The sequence below is a fragment of the Coptis chinensis genome, chromosome 4 (genome assembly GCF_015680905.1).
Source record: "Coptis chinensis isolate HL-2020 chromosome 4, ASM1568090v1, whole genome shotgun sequence".
Lineage (NCBI taxonomy): Eukaryota > Viridiplantae > Streptophyta > Magnoliopsida > Ranunculales > Ranunculaceae > Coptis > Coptis chinensis.
The window spans coordinates 10,422,793-10,441,631 of NC_141459.1; the positions used below are offsets into that span (position 1 = coordinate 10,422,793).

The 18,839-nt window shown below is 36.1% G+C and overlaps 2 protein-coding genes and 1 pseudogene across 6 annotated transcripts; 2 read left to right on the forward strand and 1 right to left on the reverse strand.

Moving 5' to 3' along the window:
* Window positions 1–2,191: 2,191 nt before the first annotated feature.
* On the forward strand, window positions 2,192–7,569 carry LOC147501800 (tobamovirus multiplication protein 1-like). Of its 3 annotated transcripts, XM_086606795.1 has the most exons (12): window positions 2,192–2,461; window positions 3,483–3,573; window positions 3,671–3,723; window positions 4,722–4,814; window positions 4,912–4,983; window positions 5,129–5,201; window positions 5,523–5,568; window positions 5,674–5,737; window positions 6,298–6,348; window positions 6,441–6,494; window positions 6,672–6,749; window positions 7,232–7,569. In XM_086606795.1, the coding sequence occupies exons 1-12, from the start codon at window positions 2,303–2,305 to the stop codon at window positions 7,322–7,324; spliced, it is 927 nt and encodes a 308-aa protein (XP_086462921.1). In that variant the 5' UTR covers window positions 2,192–2,302; the 3' UTR covers window positions 7,325–7,569. The 3 variants fall into 3 exon arrangements, with proteins under 3 accessions (XP_086462921.1, XP_086462923.1, XP_086462922.1); XM_086606796.1 differs by lacking the exon at window positions 6,298–6,348 and having other exon boundaries at window positions 2,195–2,461; XM_086606797.1 differs by lacking the exons at window positions 6,298–6,348; window positions 6,441–6,494 and having other exon boundaries at window positions 2,193–2,461.
* A 564-nt stretch (window positions 7,570–8,133) lies between these two features.
* Window positions 8,134–9,735, forward strand: LOC147501801 (nodulin-26-like; annotated as a pseudogene). The gene is made up of 5 exons (XR_015220882.1): window positions 8,134–8,465; window positions 8,634–8,851; window positions 8,973–9,179; window positions 9,286–9,347; window positions 9,474–9,735. The product of XR_015220882.1 is annotated as a nodulin-26-like (transcript).
* On the reverse strand, window positions 9,052–15,596 carry LOC147501802 (cryptochrome-1-like). 2 transcript variants are annotated; one of them, XR_015221466.1, is made up of 6 exons: window positions 15,035–15,571; window positions 14,160–14,378; window positions 12,756–13,462; window positions 11,423–12,216; window positions 9,834–10,188; window positions 9,052–9,691 (listed from the first exon to the last, which is right to left on the reverse strand). XR_015221466.1 is itself a non-coding variant. In XM_086606793.1 (5 exons), exons 1-5 carry the CDS (start codon window positions 15,384–15,386, stop codon window positions 10,176–10,178), a joined length of 2,085 nt encoding a protein of 694 aa, XP_086462919.1. In that variant the 5' UTR covers window positions 15,387–15,596; the 3' UTR covers window positions 9,052–10,175. The 2 variants fall into 2 exon arrangements, 1 of the variants encoding a protein (XP_086462919.1); XM_086606793.1 differs by having other exon boundaries at window positions 9,052–10,188; window positions 15,035–15,596.
* Between the last annotated feature and the right edge of the window lie 3,243 nt (window positions 15,597–18,839).

Here is an 18,839-nt window from a genome sequence, read left to right on the forward strand (position 1 = left end):
TTTATTTATTATGATTATTAAACAATTTCAATAATTTAAACACTAAAACTTGTTTTTATTTTTATTTTTATTTATTTTTTCTTTTCCTACCTGATAATATTTTATGTATAATTAGTGATGTATCAACAATCATATTTACATCAATCTATGAACATATATCAATCATACACGATAAAACATTTACTATTCATGCATGTGATAATTTCAAACTTTGATATAAAAATTAAAATAATCAAATATCTAACCCCAAAAATTTGATTTTTTTTTACGTGCATACACATATATTTGTTTCCTTATATTTTCAATCGTGTTTTATGCAATCACATACATTTGTTATCTTGATATATTTGACGTGCATACACATATATTTTACGTGTATTAATCTCGCATTATATTTTAAATCAACATCAGTACATCGTCTTACAATTACATCTCATCACTAATTTTTAACATGAACACTACATATTAGTTTATAATAATCAAATATCTAATATATCAAGTATGTGTATCCTATTTAAATATACGTGCAATCACATAATTTAATAAATATAAAATGTTTTAGTTAGTTCATAATATATATTTGACATTATTATTAACATCTATAATATACTTTTTAACCTAACATTGTTATAAAATATACATTTAACAACACATATTCACTATTATACTATATATATTTAATAAACTTTGTACACGTCAAAAAAACATATTTTATATTATAATGTATTAGTTTGATTATCTTAAATAGAATATAATACTAAATTTGATATATAAAATCATACTAATCGGTTCTGGTTTTCGGTTCGAGTACCCACGGTTTTTTACTATTAAGTTCTTTTATCGGTTCGGTTCTTAATGATCCGTTTTAAATGAGTCTAACTTTTTAAGACCCTAACCCGAATATTCGGTTTTTTTCGGATAATGATTATTAAACTAATTAAAATAATTTTGTATTAAAACTTTTTAAGATTAAGAGTTCATATTGTATTATGAAACTTTTTATGATTAATTAGAGTGTATCAACAATCATATTCTCAAGAACGCACCACCTAAAAAAGAGATTGTCCACATAAGAAATACTATGCTTTAATATAGAGAGAAGTGATAGTAGATGTGGACATGTAACAAGTTTTTATTATACCCACATGCACACATACAAAAATACCACATACTAAATGTTCTGTTTAGTTATGTTTTTCATGTGTGGCTCGCCGGGTGTTCCTAAATCCTAAGAATGAGGCAGTTACATATGTCTTGGAGGAAATCAGTCAGCTATTCTTCACGAAATCGCTTCACTTTGCAAATAGCTGCATAAAAAACTGATTTTTAGTTGCAATCTCCTTATATTAAAAAACAATAGCCAAAGCACCGCCATTAAAAGAATTGCACAAACACGCATTTGACAAAAAGAATGTCTAATATCCCACGAAAACATAATAAATACTTACTCAATTATAAGGCCGCCTAGAACAATTTGAGGTCGATGATTTACCTGTGAATTATAGTCTCAAATCAACTCAAGTTAGATTCCATGTATTGTTTTTTCCAAATCTCATGTCCTTTTTTATTCATAGCTGGTATTACTTCTTACAAACTTAATCGTTTTGAAGAAATTATGTGCTCAATTGTAAAATTATAATTAACAAATTTTTTTATGGGTAAAATTTGTAATTAACGATGATTAGGGAATCAAATTCTACTAGCAGTCTAGCAGACAAAGGGATCCAGATTTGCTCATTTTTACAATGCTATCTACCAAGCGGAGCCAAAAGCAACTTTTTCCCTTTCTTGATTAATTAACACAAACGATATAAATGCCATTTTAAGTTTCAACTTTAGCTATCACACAAAAAAAAAAAAAAAAAAAAAAACTTTAGTGCACGACCATACAAGATTATTATGAAAATGTAACTTTAAAGAACTTTAAGACAAATAATATTATCGCTAAATAAAATAGTTGAATATTGGTACATGGGGCATTATCAGCTAGATATATATTGATGATTAATGATTCTTCATAGCATCAATATATTAACCTCTTTTAAAATTACAAATATTCCGCTAAAGATTTTAGCATCATGGTATAATTCGTAATCCCCGTACCATGGAATCTATACTTCTTAAATAACTTGACAAACAATAAAAGCGGGAAATGCTCAAAGCGACACGAAGGCTACTTTGTCTATGTATGTGTCCTCTTCCCCTTGTTGCCACATGTTTCTCCACATTCCTTTCTTCCTTAGTTTTACAAAAAAAAAAGCAAGAAGTGAAATAAGAGTTGAATCCTTAAAAAAAAAGAAAAATGGCATCGTTCATAAGAATGGAGAAGTTTGAGATGAATTATAGAGGTGAAAGTGGAAGTTGGGATTGGTGGAAAAAGGTTAATGATTCAGAAGAATGGCAACAAGGGATCTTTTATACTTTATCGGCTGCTTATGCTATTGTTTCCTTCATTGCCTTGGTAATAAATAAACTCTCCTTATTTTTTTGGTTTCGTAATTTTTGAATATATTTAGGTAGAAAGTTTGTTGATGGGTCAGTTTAGGTGATAGATTGGGTTAGGATTCTTAGGGGGGCAGTTTAAATGTGGTTGTAATCGATGCATTTTATTTGGAACTATTTCTGTTTAGTTGCTTAAGCTGAAAGATATGTCAATTATGGAGCAATTATATTTTTTGTCGATATTTGGAATGGTTTACTTGAATGAGAATGTTTGGTATTGCAACTCATACATTTGATGTATCATTGCTTAGTTGGTACTTTCTTTGGATTGTTTTGATACTTGTTATTTCTGACTTTATAAGATTCACCAAGTTTCCTTAATTGATTTTTAAATTATTCATAGTTACAGCTGAAAGATATAAGATTACTAGTTCCTTTTCACTTGCTGATAATTTAAAATTAGTAACTGCATCACAACTCCACATACTTACTTGAAAGAACCAACCCATTAAAATTGCTTGGTCAAACAGACTCGTACAATCATTTCTCACACCTACATACCCTGTACTGTTATGCTTTGCCTACAATACTTCCCGTGAAGATGATATATCCAATAAACTCTTGCAGCCATTCTCTGGGATTACAGTAAGTCCACTTTACTTGCGTGTTTTGCAGAATTGAATTTTTTTGTATTACTAAAGAAATGTTTAAATAAGTTCCATTTTAAAATACTACGTGAGAGCTTCCCTACTACACCGATTTTTTCAAATGCTGATACGTGTAGTAAAATTGTGGTAAAACAGCGAGAACAAGAAAAAAATATTCTTTCTCTACTGTTCGTGTAACGTTAGTGTTGGATTCCCACTTCATCATGAATAGTTCCCCACCATTCAGGAGAAAAATCCCAGCCTCTCATGTTTCTCTCTCTGCCTCTCTCAGACTCTCACACCCTATATCCATAGGTGTGTATGTAAATTGTGGTAGACACGTGGACATTTTCTTTTATTATTTATTTAATTTTTGTAAACTTCTGTATCCAGGTACAACTTTTCCGCATTCAGATGAGGGTACCTGAATATGGGTGGACTACGCAAAAGGTTTTCCACTTGCTGAATTTTATTGTAAATGGATGTGAGTGTCAAATATCTAGTGTGTTAAGTCTCACCAGATTCAAATTATGCAAAACCTTTTCTTATTTGCTAACTAAAGGTGGTTTGCATGTTCACAGTGCGTGCGGTCCTGTTTGGATTCTACAAGAGTGTGTTTCTAATTCGACCAAAAGTAAGTTTCTTCCGGTACATAGCCTCGTCTATTTCATTATAGATACCACTTATCATATATGAAGAATGCCTATTGCATTGAGCATTGAGACATGATCATGTTTAATATCGGAAAATAGATTTTTTTAATAACCAAATCAGAAAGAGGTAGGATGAGAATGATATAGATTGGTTCATTACCAATTAAAATTATACATTTGAGTCACATGGTCCATTTGTAGTGTCCTACTATGGAAAAAGGTTATTGTAGAGTAAGTGTTAGAAAGAGTGGAGCCTTCCCTTTTGCACTTGTGGATGTTTTGAGGTCTTGAATTCGAGGTGCGGTGAATGGTCGACTGCTGGGTTCCCTATTCATCTAGTAGTTCGGGGAATAGCGAATAGCCATCACTGAAAGGAGTCATGGAAGAATTGAACCAGTGACTGAAAGGGAAAACCTAATTTTGTATATAATAAAAAAAATGAATCAAGAAAGTAATCGCTTTTGCCCACATTCATTTAATCCCAGTGGCGGTGCCTGCGCCATTTCCTATTGCTTGCTCTGTTATTCCCTCACTGGCACATGCTACAGGGCAACCGACCAAGCAGACTCTTTCTTGCCTCCTTTTTTTAATCTATATCCTCTGCTGAAAAATGTAGACTAGACTTAACTTAGTTTCGTTGTTTGTTGCACAAAACTCTAGTAGCCATGAACAAAGGCACTTTATACCTGCAAGGTTCCTTCTATTTCAGCAGTTATTTAGGAAATAAATTGTTGGATCAAAAGTTTGAAGTCTCTTCTGTACTTAAATAGAGATTCCATTGGGAGGCACTTTTGGAGGCAGAAGTATTTATTTGCACCAATAATATGGTGTTCAACGTGCATAGACCTATAACTCATGCATATTAATTCTTATACTCGGCAGTACCAGATCAAGCAAAATGGGATTGAAATCTCTGGATAACTTGGTTAACAATGTCTATTTTTAATTTCCGTCTTATTGACTCTAAGATCTTGCACAGGCTCTGGAAATGGTACTTTTAGATCTTCCTGGACTTTTATTTTTCTCAACATACACATTACTTGTCTTGTTCTGGGCAGAGATATATCACCAGGTATTGTATGCTGTTGATCTCAAATAACCTTTACCAGTTGTTTCCTTTCCAAAGCTCGTAGTGCTGGATTAATTTTGTTGTGTACATTTTTTGTCAGGCAAGAAGTCTTTCCATAGATAAACTTAGACCTTCATACTTAATAATCAACGGAATTGTATACTTCATCCAGGTGAGTAGAAAATCTTATATACTTATTTATTTTTATTATTTTTCATATATATGATGTTGACATTGTAGAATTTGTCATGTTGTTAGTTTGGCGCTGTTCTGTGACAGCTATTTCCTGCCTCACTATAATTTTATCATGTTAATAGGTATGCATCTGGTTATATGTAAGATTTAGTCACCAGCCCATTGCAGTGGAGGTTGCTAAACTCTTCTTTTCAGGTGACTAAGCACTCCCTTAGTTAAGTGAGTCAGTTTTTGTTGTGGTGGAATATTAGTTTTCATATCTTTCTTGGGGGATTATTGTCAGTTAGAGAGTGATACACAAGATGCACCCTATTGTCATTCTTGTCTCCCCGAGACAAAGATTATCCAAGAGACCAAGACATTCCAAGAAAGATTAGAGTTTTGAATAATGGGGAGAATATCTTATATTATATCTTTGTTAATACTTAATAAATATGAAGAATGCATTAGACATTTACATGAGCTATCCCTTTATAGAGGTGATCATGGGCTGATGGAGATTTTCATCTTTTGCAGTTATTTCATTCTTTGCTGCCCTGGGATTCGTAATTTATGGTGGGAGGTAATCTTTGATCCTTGAGACAGATTCTTCCAGTGTCCATGTTTTACCCTACAGGTTTCAATTATTTTCCTTGCTAAGTGGTTTAATGGTACATGTTTATGCTAGGTTGTTTTACATGTTGAGACGCTTCCCAATTGAATCTAAAGGCCGTCAGAACAAATTAAATGAGGTTTGTACCTGTGTTGTGTATTATATTGCTATAGAAAAGGAATTTGAGTGCAACAAACTACTTGCGCCGTAAAAGAAGATCACATGCTTATGTTTATTATTGCATCATAAAGGGTCATATGTTATGTATATACACCTCGATTACCATATCACAATTTTCTTCGATTTTCGTTTATGTTGGTGTTTTTTTTTGGCCTAGTAGGTAGTTAAAGGTTGTTAACAAACAGCTTTTCATATAATAGTTTAACAACGTGACTGCTATAATTGAAGTAGTTTACATAACGAAAGTGGTAGAGAAACCTTGCATAATTTGGGAAATTTGATTAATCAAAAAGTAGTTAGAGAGCTTAACTTTTCTCTACACTAATGCTTCTGAATATGTTACTTTTGCGAGTTAATAATTTTATGGTGTAAAAGTTGGCATTATTTGCATGCAAGTACTTGGTTGCTTATGCATAAAAAATTAAAAGTATCTCTCTGCCACCTTTACCCCTTTTCACATTTTGAATTTGAATTTTTCTTTGTCTTGATGCCGTTGGATCTTGACCAAAAATCAACCAGAAATGCTTGGATGAAGAAAGCCTCCTCTCTCCCCCCCAGGAAACTGAGCTAGTTCGTTATATAAATTAGTTGTGAAATTGGGATGACTGTTAATCGCCTAGTACTTGCATTATTTCTGATGTTTGAAACTATGGCCGATGCAGGTTGGTTTTGTAACTGGAATATGCTGTATTTGTTTCTTGATAAGGTGCTTTGTGGTATGTCTTCTTTTTGTGGTTTGTACTAGAAGTAGCCTTGTGTTCAGCATTATTGAATTACGTTACAGCAATATGGTCGTTCCAGTTAAATTTTATCTGGTTATCTGACTATCTGACACAGCTTGAACTTCTGTTTGTGTGAGTTGACATTTGACAATGCACAATTCTGCATTGCAGGTAATGCTGTCTGCATTTGACAAGGATGCCGATCTTGACGTTCTCAATCATCCTATATTAAACTTTGTATACTACCTGGTAAGATCTAGGTTCTTCTTTTGTTATGTTCGATTCCCCTCAAGGCCACTGGCAATGCAGTACCTGGTCGAATTTCCAACCAGGGCCCCGGGTTAGTTGAGGTGTGCATAAGTTGGCCTGGACACCGGTTAGCAAAAAAACAATGTGCGGCATATCTGATTAACGAAACCTTGATACCTTTTGAAACACTACCTTGTATCTTCTTTCCATTTTACTTTTGATTCCATGAAATCTGTCTCCTATCTCACCGGGTATACTGTTGCTTCAAACCAAATTCCTACTTTTTGTGTGTGTGTGGATCTCCCAGGGAAGTCGTTTTTTTTCTCATTTTTGCATCAAAATGAATCCTATGTATGATGTACACACACGTCAATTGCATCATATGTATGAATATATGAATGCTAGCATCATATATACACACAGTTCAATGCTTCTTTTCTATCTCGACTGTTACTCATCTTTTCCTTCAATCCTTCTTTCAGTTGGTAGAGATAATTGCATCTGCTCTGGTACTCTTCATTCTGCGGAAACTGCCTCCGAAGCGGGTCTCTGATCAGTATCATCCCATTAGATAAAGCTCGTGAACTGCTTCAGATGTTCTTTGATTACTTGCGGAACCTAACAAGACAGTTTCTTTTCCTTACGTTTTTGTGATCTTTTAGCAGAAAAAAATAATGTATATTCCATTTTCATAATTCAAAAGCCTAATGCTTTAGTTATTCATTTTCTTACGTGCATACAAGTGTGTAAGAACTAAGAACAGGTTTTAAGATGGCTAGGTGATGACTTCAATAGCTGCAAATGGTTTGGTGCTCGTACATTTTCATTTTGTCAACTAGTGTTTTTAGTTGTTTTACCATCAGAGAAACAGACCTTCTGTGTTAGATGTTTTATGGGTTTATTTTCCCGTGTGCGTGGGTTTGCCTCGACTGCGATTCTGGACGCAAATATCTAAATCTTGATCCCAAATGAATATGTGCTTTTGTGGCCTAAATGGCGTTTACATTGCAAAAACTTGGTGCATGCTCTCTTCTGAGTGCTATCCCTATTTCAACTTGTCACCGATTTTTACATCTTCTAATTACTCGGTCAAACATTCTGAGCTCATGAACTAGACATAGACTTCTTGTTTTTTGCGGGGCGAGGCCGACTCATAGATACCAAAGTACAATAGTTATCATAAATTTTTTAAAAAAACTTGGTTGTATACTTGTATCACTATTCAACAAATCTCAAAAACTTTAAATGACAGCACAAAATTGCACATAGAAACTCTAGTAGAACTCATGGAAGTGATGATTACTATGTACAACTAAAGCCAAGAGATATCTAGAACCTCATTACCAACTAAACCAAATTCTCTCCAACTTATTAGGCATTGGTTGAACAATCTTATAGATTAATTAAATGGAGTAAAGCCAGAAATCTACATAAATTCAATTGCGTTTTTCACTATGGAATTAGCATATCTATCGAAGTTCACTAAAGGATGAAAACGCAAATAAGAATATGCCGGAGAGCAGTTGTATATAAACACAGGAAGTAATCAACCTATGTGGTGTATTTTCACGTACTGTGATGGCTGAGCCACCTTTAACTCCTACTCAGGTTTTGCCTAAACCTGTAACAAGTGAGCTCTCGGTCCTCGAGGAAGGTAAGAAGACTTCTCAGGATCTGGCGATTGATACGGATACTACTCCAACTATCACCCACAAGGTAAGTTCACTAACTACAATCAGCATCATGGATTCAAGCCTTCTGCTTGCACCTAAAACAACAGCTGCAGTTTATGCATAATATATCTGGAACCTGACACGCTCCTTTTGAGATTGTCATCCAAATTCATATATGAATTCTCCTGACAGATTTTTGTTTTATGCAAAGATAATTGCAGAGCTTGTGGGTACATACATTCTCATTTTTGTAGGATGTGGATCTATCTTCATTGATGTTTTACATCATATCACAGTCGTTGGTATAGCACTGGTATGGGCAATGGCAGTGATGGCCCTGACATATACCCTTGGGCATGTCTCGGGGCCCATTTTAATCCTGCAATCACCATTGCCTTCGCAGTCTCACGCAGATTTCCGTGGAGACACGTAAGCTCAACATAGTTATAGTTATGTATAGATGATTAAAATTTAAAGGCAGGTCAAAATAATCCAAGTGAACCATAGAACAAGTCAGCGTATTTTCTCAAATAAACTCTGTTTTCTGCAGGTGCCTTCCTACTTTGGGGCGCAGTTGTTGGGTTCAATACTGGCTACCACGACTCTACATGTGTTGTACAACCATAAGGTGGACTTAACTAAAATAGTCAATGCGTATTCAGGTTCAACTACAGGCCTTGAAGCTCTTATATGGGAGTTTATCATTACATTTATGTTGATGTTTACTGTGTGCGGTGTGGCAACTGATCATCGGGCGGTATAGTTTTCTTCTATTGTTGCAATTACAAAAACAACTAATATGTAACTTTTAGTATTCATGGATAGGACCAGATAAGATTTCTAACCTCGAACAACCTAACCAGATCAATGAGCTCTCTGGAGTTGCAGTTGGAGCCACTGTATTGTTTAACGTCATTGTTGCTGGGTAAGCAAACCTCTGGACATTATAATTGTTGTACTTTACCATAATTTCCTAGAGCACATGCAGTTTCCGTTGTACTCTCCCACAGACGGACCCAACATTTATAAGGTATTCATTTGCAATTTGCAGGCCAGTCACTGGAGCTTCTATGAATCCTGCAAGAAGTATAGGTCCTGCACTTGTTTCTCTGAAGTTCGATAATCTCTGGATCTACATTGTGGCTCCAGTCCTTGGTGCCTCAGCTGCAACCTTGGTTTATGGTCTCGTTCGGGTGCGTGCACCAGATAAATCAGAGGATACTATCAAGAGTGTATAAAATAACCGTGTATTGTGGAAATTGTTGAGGGCTGAAATGTTGAATTTATATTCAGCCACGTACGAGAAATATTAAGAAGTCATGGAAATGTATTGCATATATTATATTATACATATATACATGCTAATTTTAGTAATTATCAAATGACGGTCTAATTCAGATGCAACATTTACCATTTCTCAGCCAAGAGGAATGAAGGGGCCAATCCAGCAGTCCCCCCGATCAACATTCCACATAAACGAAAACAAGGACAGTCATTAGTGCATTTCATGTTGGCCGTGTCCATGTATGCATACCTACTACAGTACTACATATTGATCTTCTCTACGAATCCTCTGTAAGCTTCCTACAAGATATAGAGAAAAATACATACCACTACACCCACACAATGGAAGATGTTCCTTTCAGGCCCTCCACATCAGCTTCATTGACCTTTCTGGAGTGGCACTAAAGAAAACCCCTTTCAATCTAACAAAAGGATCTGAATCTAAGTCCATACTTCTTTCTGTATGGAATTATGATTGTTTCCTGAATAAACGAAACACAAGGTAAAATTATTATTTTGAGAGTCTGTTAAATTGCCAATTTATATATCCATAAGCTTGAACTTGTAGAGGGAGGCATCGACATTGTAAACAAAGGATCCAACATATGGTAGGCACATACCATACCACAAACACGAGTGGACTCTGTTAACACTCCCACGACTATAGAGTGGACTAGTTCACAATTCCAGAATGGGAACGCGGGTCAAACATACAAGAACAGTATCATGCTGTCCTTTACTCATGACTGACTTCTATTATTTGACAGTTTATATTGAATGTGTAGGTTGATTTCCTCCCAACAAATACTGAGGTCCATCCACTAAGAAATGCACACCCTATTACTCTTAAGGTCTGTTCAGATGTTTCTACTATTCTATAGTTTCCAAGGACGGCTTACCGTATTTGGTAGAATCTATACGTTTTCTTCCAGGTTTCACAAGATGTCTTCCAAGTTAAGGTTCTATGTACACATACAGACTTAATACACATATAAAGACAAGAGTATTACAAGAATGCTATTTATTTCTAGTAGATATGGAAAGGAGAAAAAAAATTCCTGAATTTAATGTAGAGCAGCTTATTTATTAGTTGACCTTCTTTTACCTTCTGAGGAAAGAAACTGTACAAAAGAGCTACATATGGAACACCGAATAACAGAGGATTGAAATAAAGTAAATGGGATTGAAGATCTAGACTGCCTGTATCAATCTGGTGTTGCAGATACAGAGGAGAAGTAGCTGCATATTGGGTGAAATTAGACAAAAAAAGAAGAAAAACAGATGGAACATAGTGTACACTAGAATGGTCCACTCTGTTGCCATCTTAGCCAATTGCATTAAGTGGTACACCTAGCTCCTAGTTCCGTTACGAACAAATATGTTGTGTTATTATGGTTATGGATAATTCATCCCCCCTATGTGGATTAGCGACAAATATCATAGTAAAAACCAAATTTCAAGAAGACCTTTTCAGACTGTTGGTGCTGGACTGAAATCTAATAATCCAACGTCAACAACAGAAGAGTTTAAAGCCAAAGGTATAAGATGGATGCTCCCCCTACTAGTACAGAGGCAATACAGATAAAAAGAACCCCACACCTGGTACAACGGTTGTGAAGTGGGGACAATACAACATTGGTACTACTGAGATTTGTCCAAGCAGGTGAACTAATATTGCACTATATTAATCTTGTAACATAGGAATTGGCTGCTCACCTTGCTTGTGAAAGCCTTCTCCAATCAAGTAATTGGTTTGACTGCTGATGCCTCCGGAGATAAGATGGAGTGCTCTCAAGATCATTTTCTTCACCCACAAAATGCTCTGAAGAGCTCGAAGATGAGGGGGACCAAACTGGAACTAAACCACCATCTCTATCTCTCCTGCTAATACTTGAAGATTCGGCCGTGTCATCCATATTTCTCGGTCCCAGATTATTGTTAAACCATTGAGGGTTATTATTCACAATAATTGGGGGACCACCTTGGTTTACTGTTTCAATATGATGCACCTGACTCACATTATTTGTATTCATTGGCACTTCTTGCCTACTATCTCCAGCTGAGTTTCTGTGTTCTGAAGAAGAAGACTCTTCAACTCTTAGGAATGAAGAAGTCATGCTAGGGACCATCTGGTCCTGATGACGCCGGGGTAAGTTTGTCGTATGGTTCCTAGCAGGTTCATGATCTACCTCCATTATATCTTGAGGGAAGGCAAATGGAGCTGATTCAGAAGAGTCACCCAGCCCTTCCTCAGTTCCATTTTCAATTGCAGCTCTAGAAGCTGCTTCTAGTTGCCACATTTCTGTAAGGCTTTCCTGCAACCTATCCTTCGCAGCATCTATTTCTACAATCGGGGAAGGATAGTTCATGCCCAACTCAACCCCTGCAGCTTGGAGTACAGGTTCTGGTGCGTTCCAAGGATGGTGTATCCATTCGGTTGGTAGCCTTGCAAGTTCAGGGAGCCACCGCCGTACGTATTCTCCATATGGATCAAATTTGTATCCCTCAAACTGCTCAGGAAAGAAAAAAAGGATTTAAGTAATTTCTAACAGAAAAAACAAACAACACCAGTAAGGAGAGTGACTTGAATTACTAATATTTGACTAGCTAATAGAGCATTTGGGAGTTCTCTGTGAACTATTAATTGGCCATTAGACTTTTACAAAAGATTTCTCAGGGAAAAGAAAGAAGCTAAACTCAAAATGAATTTCATCGTAGTTCATGTTCTTTTTTAGTGCTACCTAGTCTCAGCTAGTGTCTATGTACATGAAAGTTTGGATCTTCTCAACCTCATTTCATGCAGGAACCTCATAAGTCATGCTAGGATGCTCCATTAGAAGCTTCACATCTAAAGTGAATGATTTCATCTAGTTACTGGGAGAAACTTAGGCTCTAGAAACTTCTAACCTTATCAATAGCGGGTTTAGAAATCTAGAAGGAAGCAAACGAGTAATCTCAACAAGGTAGGGGTATGGCCATATGGCGGAATAAGTTGAACCTCCTAATAGGGGATAAATTTGAAAACAATAAAAGATAAATTTGAGCAAACCTGTGGATTGTCTATGCGGTCAAACGCACGGCCATCAGGGAGAGTCCCAGATATGTATTGCCAACCCAAAGCATCACTCTCAAGATCGGCATCTAATAAAGTGTCCCAGAAATACTTCATCCCCCATCTCCATGGAAGCTGCAGAACCTTCACAAAAAAACTGGACACTACAACCCTTATTCGATCGTGCAACCAACCAGTGGCCCAAAGCTCTCTCATCCCGGCATCAACCAGAGGATAACCTGTTCGGCCTTGTCTCCATGCTTTAAAGTAACTCTCATCCACTACCCAAGGGAAAAACTTAAGATGCCCAAGAAGAGGCCTCTCATGACTGTAAGGGTGGTTGAAGCTTATGTATCTAGAATACTCTCTGAGACCAATAGACTTGAGGAACAAGTTAACACTCTCTTCACCTGCTATATTCCCTTCATTGGCCCACAGAACCTGCTTGATGCGAAGTAGATGGAAGACTTTCCGAACACTAACCTCCCCGAAATGTAAATGGGGTGAAAGAAATGAAGTTGTTGCACTATCAGCTTTCCTCCGATTTACAGAGTACTCGATTAATGGTCCATTAATGAAGGCACTTAACGCCTTGTCTGCATTGCTCCATCCTGGTGACCATGCACGTGCAAGAAGAGCATTGCTTCCCGTCTCGGTTTCATTCTCAAACATCAGTATGTCTGATGAGCACCGTGACACATCACCTGATAATTAAAACAATTCCAAATACATATAACCCCTGTCCAAGTTTCGTAGCTGTTTAAATTGATTAAGAATTTTATTCATAAAGATATTACCAAGTCTCGACTATGCAACCCACCTAAGGCTGGGTGCAATGACTCCCCATTCCCTCAAAAGCGGAGGGAGTGGCGGTGGTTTTTTCCCCCTATCTCTATATAACTCTCCATATATAGAGAGTATTATTGAGGAATAGAGAGTGCATCCCACGCGAGTTGAAAAGGCGTGGTTTGTAAAAACCCAAATGGCACTACTTGAAGTGGCGTGGAATGCAAAATACAATTTCATACCGCGCCATTTGAAGTGGCCTAGGATGTTTTTTTTTTTTTTTGGTTTTCATTCTGCGCTGGTCGAAGTGGCGTGAAAAAAATTGGGTTTCAAACTGCGCCAGTTCAAGTGGCGTAGGATTGTTCAAACCATTGCTCACCCAAACCTACTCTCTATCCGTATAACACTGTTATTTTGAGGGATAGAGATAGAGAGTGGCAGACCATTGGACTCAGCCTAAAAGATGCATACCATTAACAATAAAACAAACCCATTCTAAATCTCTTCTATAAGAATTGAAATTAAATATTCCAATGAGAGTTACTTTTATTAATCGTCCAAATGCAAAGTAATAGAGCATAAAGGAAATTCAACAAATTCTTGGGGGAAACAAACCTGAAGTTATTCTCTTAGGTGGGAGAGTTGGAGCTGCAGGATCATAAGGCATGTTAAGGCACTTGTTCCAGAAATCAGCAAAGGTTGTGAATGGACGTTCTTGGTCATCGTTAACATCCCAAGGTTCATAGAGCAAGTCAGCATTGAAGGACTGGACCACGATGCCCTGATCAGTCAAAAGCTCCTTTGCCCTTTGGTCTCTCACAAGAGACAAGGGATCTACAAAATGGAAGTAAACGTAATGACCTAATATAAGGAACAAAGAAATCGTAAACTCAGTTCATGCTTTCCACGGAAAAAAAAAGAACAAAAAAGTTGGATTCAGAGCCAATGCAACTCTTAAAAAAAAAATTGTATTTGATATGACAACTTTGCGTAAAACAAACAATTGGATCAATAACATGAAAAGGAGCAATCTGTTCAAACAAATTTTAAAATTGGAAGTGTGAATCTTTGAAAATGCAAAGATAGCAGACCTTAATAGTTATGATCAGCCACTGAACAGCCCTAGATGCACTATTGGTGGACTAGAACTGCAAAACATCTTGCAAAGCTTTTTTAGCTTGTGATCAATAGCAGAAGTCTACGTCTTATTGATCAACTATGGGTGCCTTTGAAATCGAAAAATCTAGCAGATCCACAACACTAGTTACCTAATTGGATGATTATCACCAATCATTGAAGCAATGATATTACCAATCAACTTCATATATTGTTTTATTTATTTTTCTTTGTGGATATATTGTTCCAGTTCATGCAGACACAATAACAAATAAAATAAAATAAAATAAATAAATAAATAAATAAATAAAAAAGTACAGAACAAACAATAAGATTAAAATGGAAAATCTAGATCTGCAATAAGAGTCAGTTACCATAAAGGTGATTGAAAAAGAGATGAGTAGCACCAGTAGATTTGACAACATCAATAAGAGAAGAAACACTATCACTAGACCTCTTAGTAACAAGATAAGTGCCAAAACTCTTCAAAGAAGTATCAAGGTGAGCTAAACTTTGTTTCAACCACCACCTAGAAACTCTCCCTGGATAATAATAACCTTCTTCTTCAGGTGCCCAAATAAAAACAGCAACCACAGCACCTGCTCTTACACCAGCAGCAAGTGCAGGGTTATCTTCAATTCTAAGATCTCTTCTAAACCATACTATACTACTACAACTGTTATTACCACCACCACCACCACCACGACGAACAAGTCCACTTGACATTTTTTTTTTCTCTTAGCAACTCAAACCCAAGAATACAATCTCTGTATCAAATCTATGTTCTGGTCATGCAGTAATAATAACTACAGACTGTGAAAGAGAACTTTTAGGACTTATAACAAGATTGCTTTTTCTAGTATATGTTTAGGCCAATAAATGTATGGGTCATAGATTCTGCTCTTATCCGCTTCAACTTATAATGTTTTTATCCTTATTCTAAGTAAATTATTACTGCTCTGGTCAGTGGATAGTAGATTGTGGACAGAGACTACATGCAACCAAAATGTTACTTTCTTTGCTTGAAAAATAGACAGAAAGATGATTAATGTACAACTATACAGCTACGGTCTATCCGTCTATGGTTATCAATAAGAAAAGTAGAGGACCCTACAAAGTGATGGGCAGCTAGCAACTTGCAACCACAAATCCACCATGTGTCGCTGTGGTGTCTGTCAACTCCGTCTCTACTTTTCTTCATTTTGTTTTCTTCAGATTTATGTAAAAATATGTCCAAGGCTCTTAGCAAGGTCCGAATATTGGAGTACTAATATATATAGGATTAAGAGTTTTGAGACATTTCACCACCTTGATCAAATATGATGGACCATGTGTACTAAGAGTTATCACAAGGCAGTAGAGATCGATGGTAAAAGTGATCCAACATTTCCTATACTGACGGCGACTCGTGACATCTAGTACTTATATATACATATACTCCTTTAATTAGCGCCAGTTTTTGTACGTTTGATGCTCATTTCCAGTCTCATGTCTCATGTCTCGTTGAGAGCTCTACATGGAAAACTGACTGGTAGATCACTTTTTTCAGATTATCGAAATATATACAACAGATGAACAGAAGCACTCTATTTTTCTTGATTTTTTGTGTTTATGGTTTATTTTTATGAACTTTTCAGATGAAATTCAGTTAGACACTCATGTCATTGCGACCGTAATCAGGGTAAAGAATTACTTAATTAACATCATGCCCGTGGGATAACTTAGTATTGATATATTGTCTCTCACTTAATTATCCATTGGGTTTGGGCCACATCTTGACCATGGATGTGGGATTTTATCTGAAAATATCTCGGTACTAGTTAGTGATCTTCCTACTTTATCAACCGACGATGAACTCATTTCTTATCTCATGTGAGATTATTTGATTTCAAGTTCACAATACCCAACAATCTCTACCTTGAACCGAAATCCAAGGATCTTCATTTGTTCATCACCATTGCACGATATCATACCAGACTTTGTAGGTGTTGAAAGGACAAGCTCCACCTCGAAGATCACTCGATGTTGTTGGATTCCACTCGGAGTACACTCTCTGGAGCATCCATGACTTCCAAGAGTGTCATAGTATACAGGGACGCTTCGTTAAGCAACTCCACCTGAGTTGCGTCATCTTGGTAGCTCCACTTTGAATGACTTCGTCTTCAAATTTTACATGATCTATGTCGTTTGTCTTAGCCGAACCATCGGTTCTAATACCAATTGATAGGGCCTGACACACGGCCTGATCTCAGCCCTTCATGCCCATGGGATAACTTAGTACCGATGTCTTTTCGGATAAAACCCCACACCTATGACCAAGATGTGACCCAAGCCTAAGATGTCCAGAGCAATTCTTTGTGAGTTGAGTATTTATTCTATGTGAGTGAATTGAGAGATCTTGTAATCTGTTACTCTGGACATCAAGAAAAGTTTGGAGCTTGTAGTGTGAACGTAGGCAAATTGCCGAACCACAATATATTTTTGTCTTGTGGTTTGTTCTCCTTCACATTAATTGTTTTACTTTATATGCTTGCTATTTGATATTGAGAAGTGTTAGAATATTACTTGGAGGGTGTTAAAGTTTTTTCTAGTGAAAAAGATCGATCTTTGTGTAGAATTGATCTATTTATTGTGGATAACGTTGTTTCCGCATGGTTATATTCTCAACAACACCAACTTTATATTATATATATATATATATATATATTAAATTGAAATCTGTTTGAAAATATATATATATATATATATATATATATATATATATATATATATATATATATATATATATATTATATTTTATATATACTGAAATCCTTCCCATTTCAATTTAAATGTAATACTGCTAGAGCTACCACAAATGTGTGTAGTGTCTCTGCTCACAACTTCGTTCATTGGGCAAAACATCATGGCCCGATGGGATTCTGTATATAGATTGTTTTACAAGCTAGGATCCTTGAATACATGGTATCAGAAAATGAAGCTCCATATAATTTATAGGAAAGTTTATTACTGTCCAACTTCGTGGGACACAAAACAGTCGACGACTGATCAAAATATGAATTTTGGCAAGGATGATCTTTATCCTTGGTCTTTCAGGTGTTCATTCCAATATCTATTTTCTATAAGAAAGCTTTTTATCTACCAACATAATAGTCAAAATATGAGTGGTACCTTCTGAATTTTTAGGAATTTCAGCAATATGGGAATTTTGCGTCCCTTGAATGTCTACTTGAATGTGAAACACTTGCCTACTTGAATGTCTTTTGAAATGTAGCTTTTGATATAGACTTTAGATTGTGAAACTCGTTTTCATGCATTATGTACCGACCACTTGTGGCAATAAGCCAATAAGCCAACAAGCCAACAATTGTATGTTTTTTAACTTCTACAATATGAAACTGATTATGTCGAACAATATTTAAAAATTCAATGGGCACTAATTTTGTAGTGGAAAGAACAGAATGGAAAACATAAAGTAAAAATAAAAAGTCGAACACGAAATCTCATTCAGTCATTGTAATATCTAGAATACTAGAAAATGGTGCAAAAAAAAAGAAAATGGTACCAATTCATTGAATAATTGAAGTGTAGAATTTTCTCGCCAAACAAGTTGTCCTGGGGTGTCCTGCTCATGTCTATTCCTTGTAGCATTTCTTTTTTGTACAAGGAAAATATCTAACTTCTCGCCAAAAGATTGGAACAATAACACAAAAGGTTACATTAGTGCTGGGGATTCTCGATTCCATCCTCAGTTTTATACTTTACTTTTATGAGTTTTATCTCTATCATTCCCATCCCATGTGACTTGGAGTCTTGGAGATGGATGGTCCCCTTCATCATTTCGGAGAGATCGGACTTAGGTGTATTATGTATCTATGAGTATGAGAATTACACTTATTTTAGCACATCTTTTTACACTTTTGGCTCACTCACGTGAAATGCATTTCCAAATACCAGAAAGCTGGTAAATTGCCTTTTGGCAGTTGGCAGAAGCAGAGTCCTGAAAAACTAATAAAATTTCAGTGTGACTTCTGGGACACAAAGTGTTGTTCATTCAGAAACACTATAATGCTCGTGTTTACACGCATTTGCGGAGTAAACGTCTTCTTTCTTTTTGACACAACACTAGCTAAGTTTCTCCAGTCCGTTCGTTCGTGTAAGAGGTGCCGAAGGAATTAG

Coding starts and splice junctions, on each gene's coding strand:
- LOC147501802 (XM_086606793.1), bottom strand. CDS start 15,386: ATGTCAAGTGGACTTGTTCGTCGTGGTGGTGGTGGTGGTGGTAATAAC. Junction 13,463..14,159: donor ACCTAAGAGAATAACTTCAG/GTTTGTTTCCCC, acceptor TTTAATTATCAG/GTGATGTGTCACGGTGCTCA. Junction 12,217..12,755: donor ACCGCATAGACAATCCACAG/GTTTGCTCAAAT, acceptor TTTCCTGAGCAG/TTTGAGGGATACAAATTTGA.
- LOC147501800 (XM_086606795.1), top strand. CDS start 2,303: ATGGCATCGTTCATAAGAATGGAGAAGTTTGAGATGAATTATAGAGGT. Junction 2,462..3,482: donor TTGTTTCCTTCATTGCCTTG/GTAATAAATAAA, acceptor TTCTGTATCCAG/GTACAACTTTTCCGCATTCA. Junction 4,815..4,911: donor GGGCAGAGATATATCACCAG/GTATTGTATGCT, acceptor ATTTTTTGTCAG/GCAAGAAGTCTTTCCATAGA.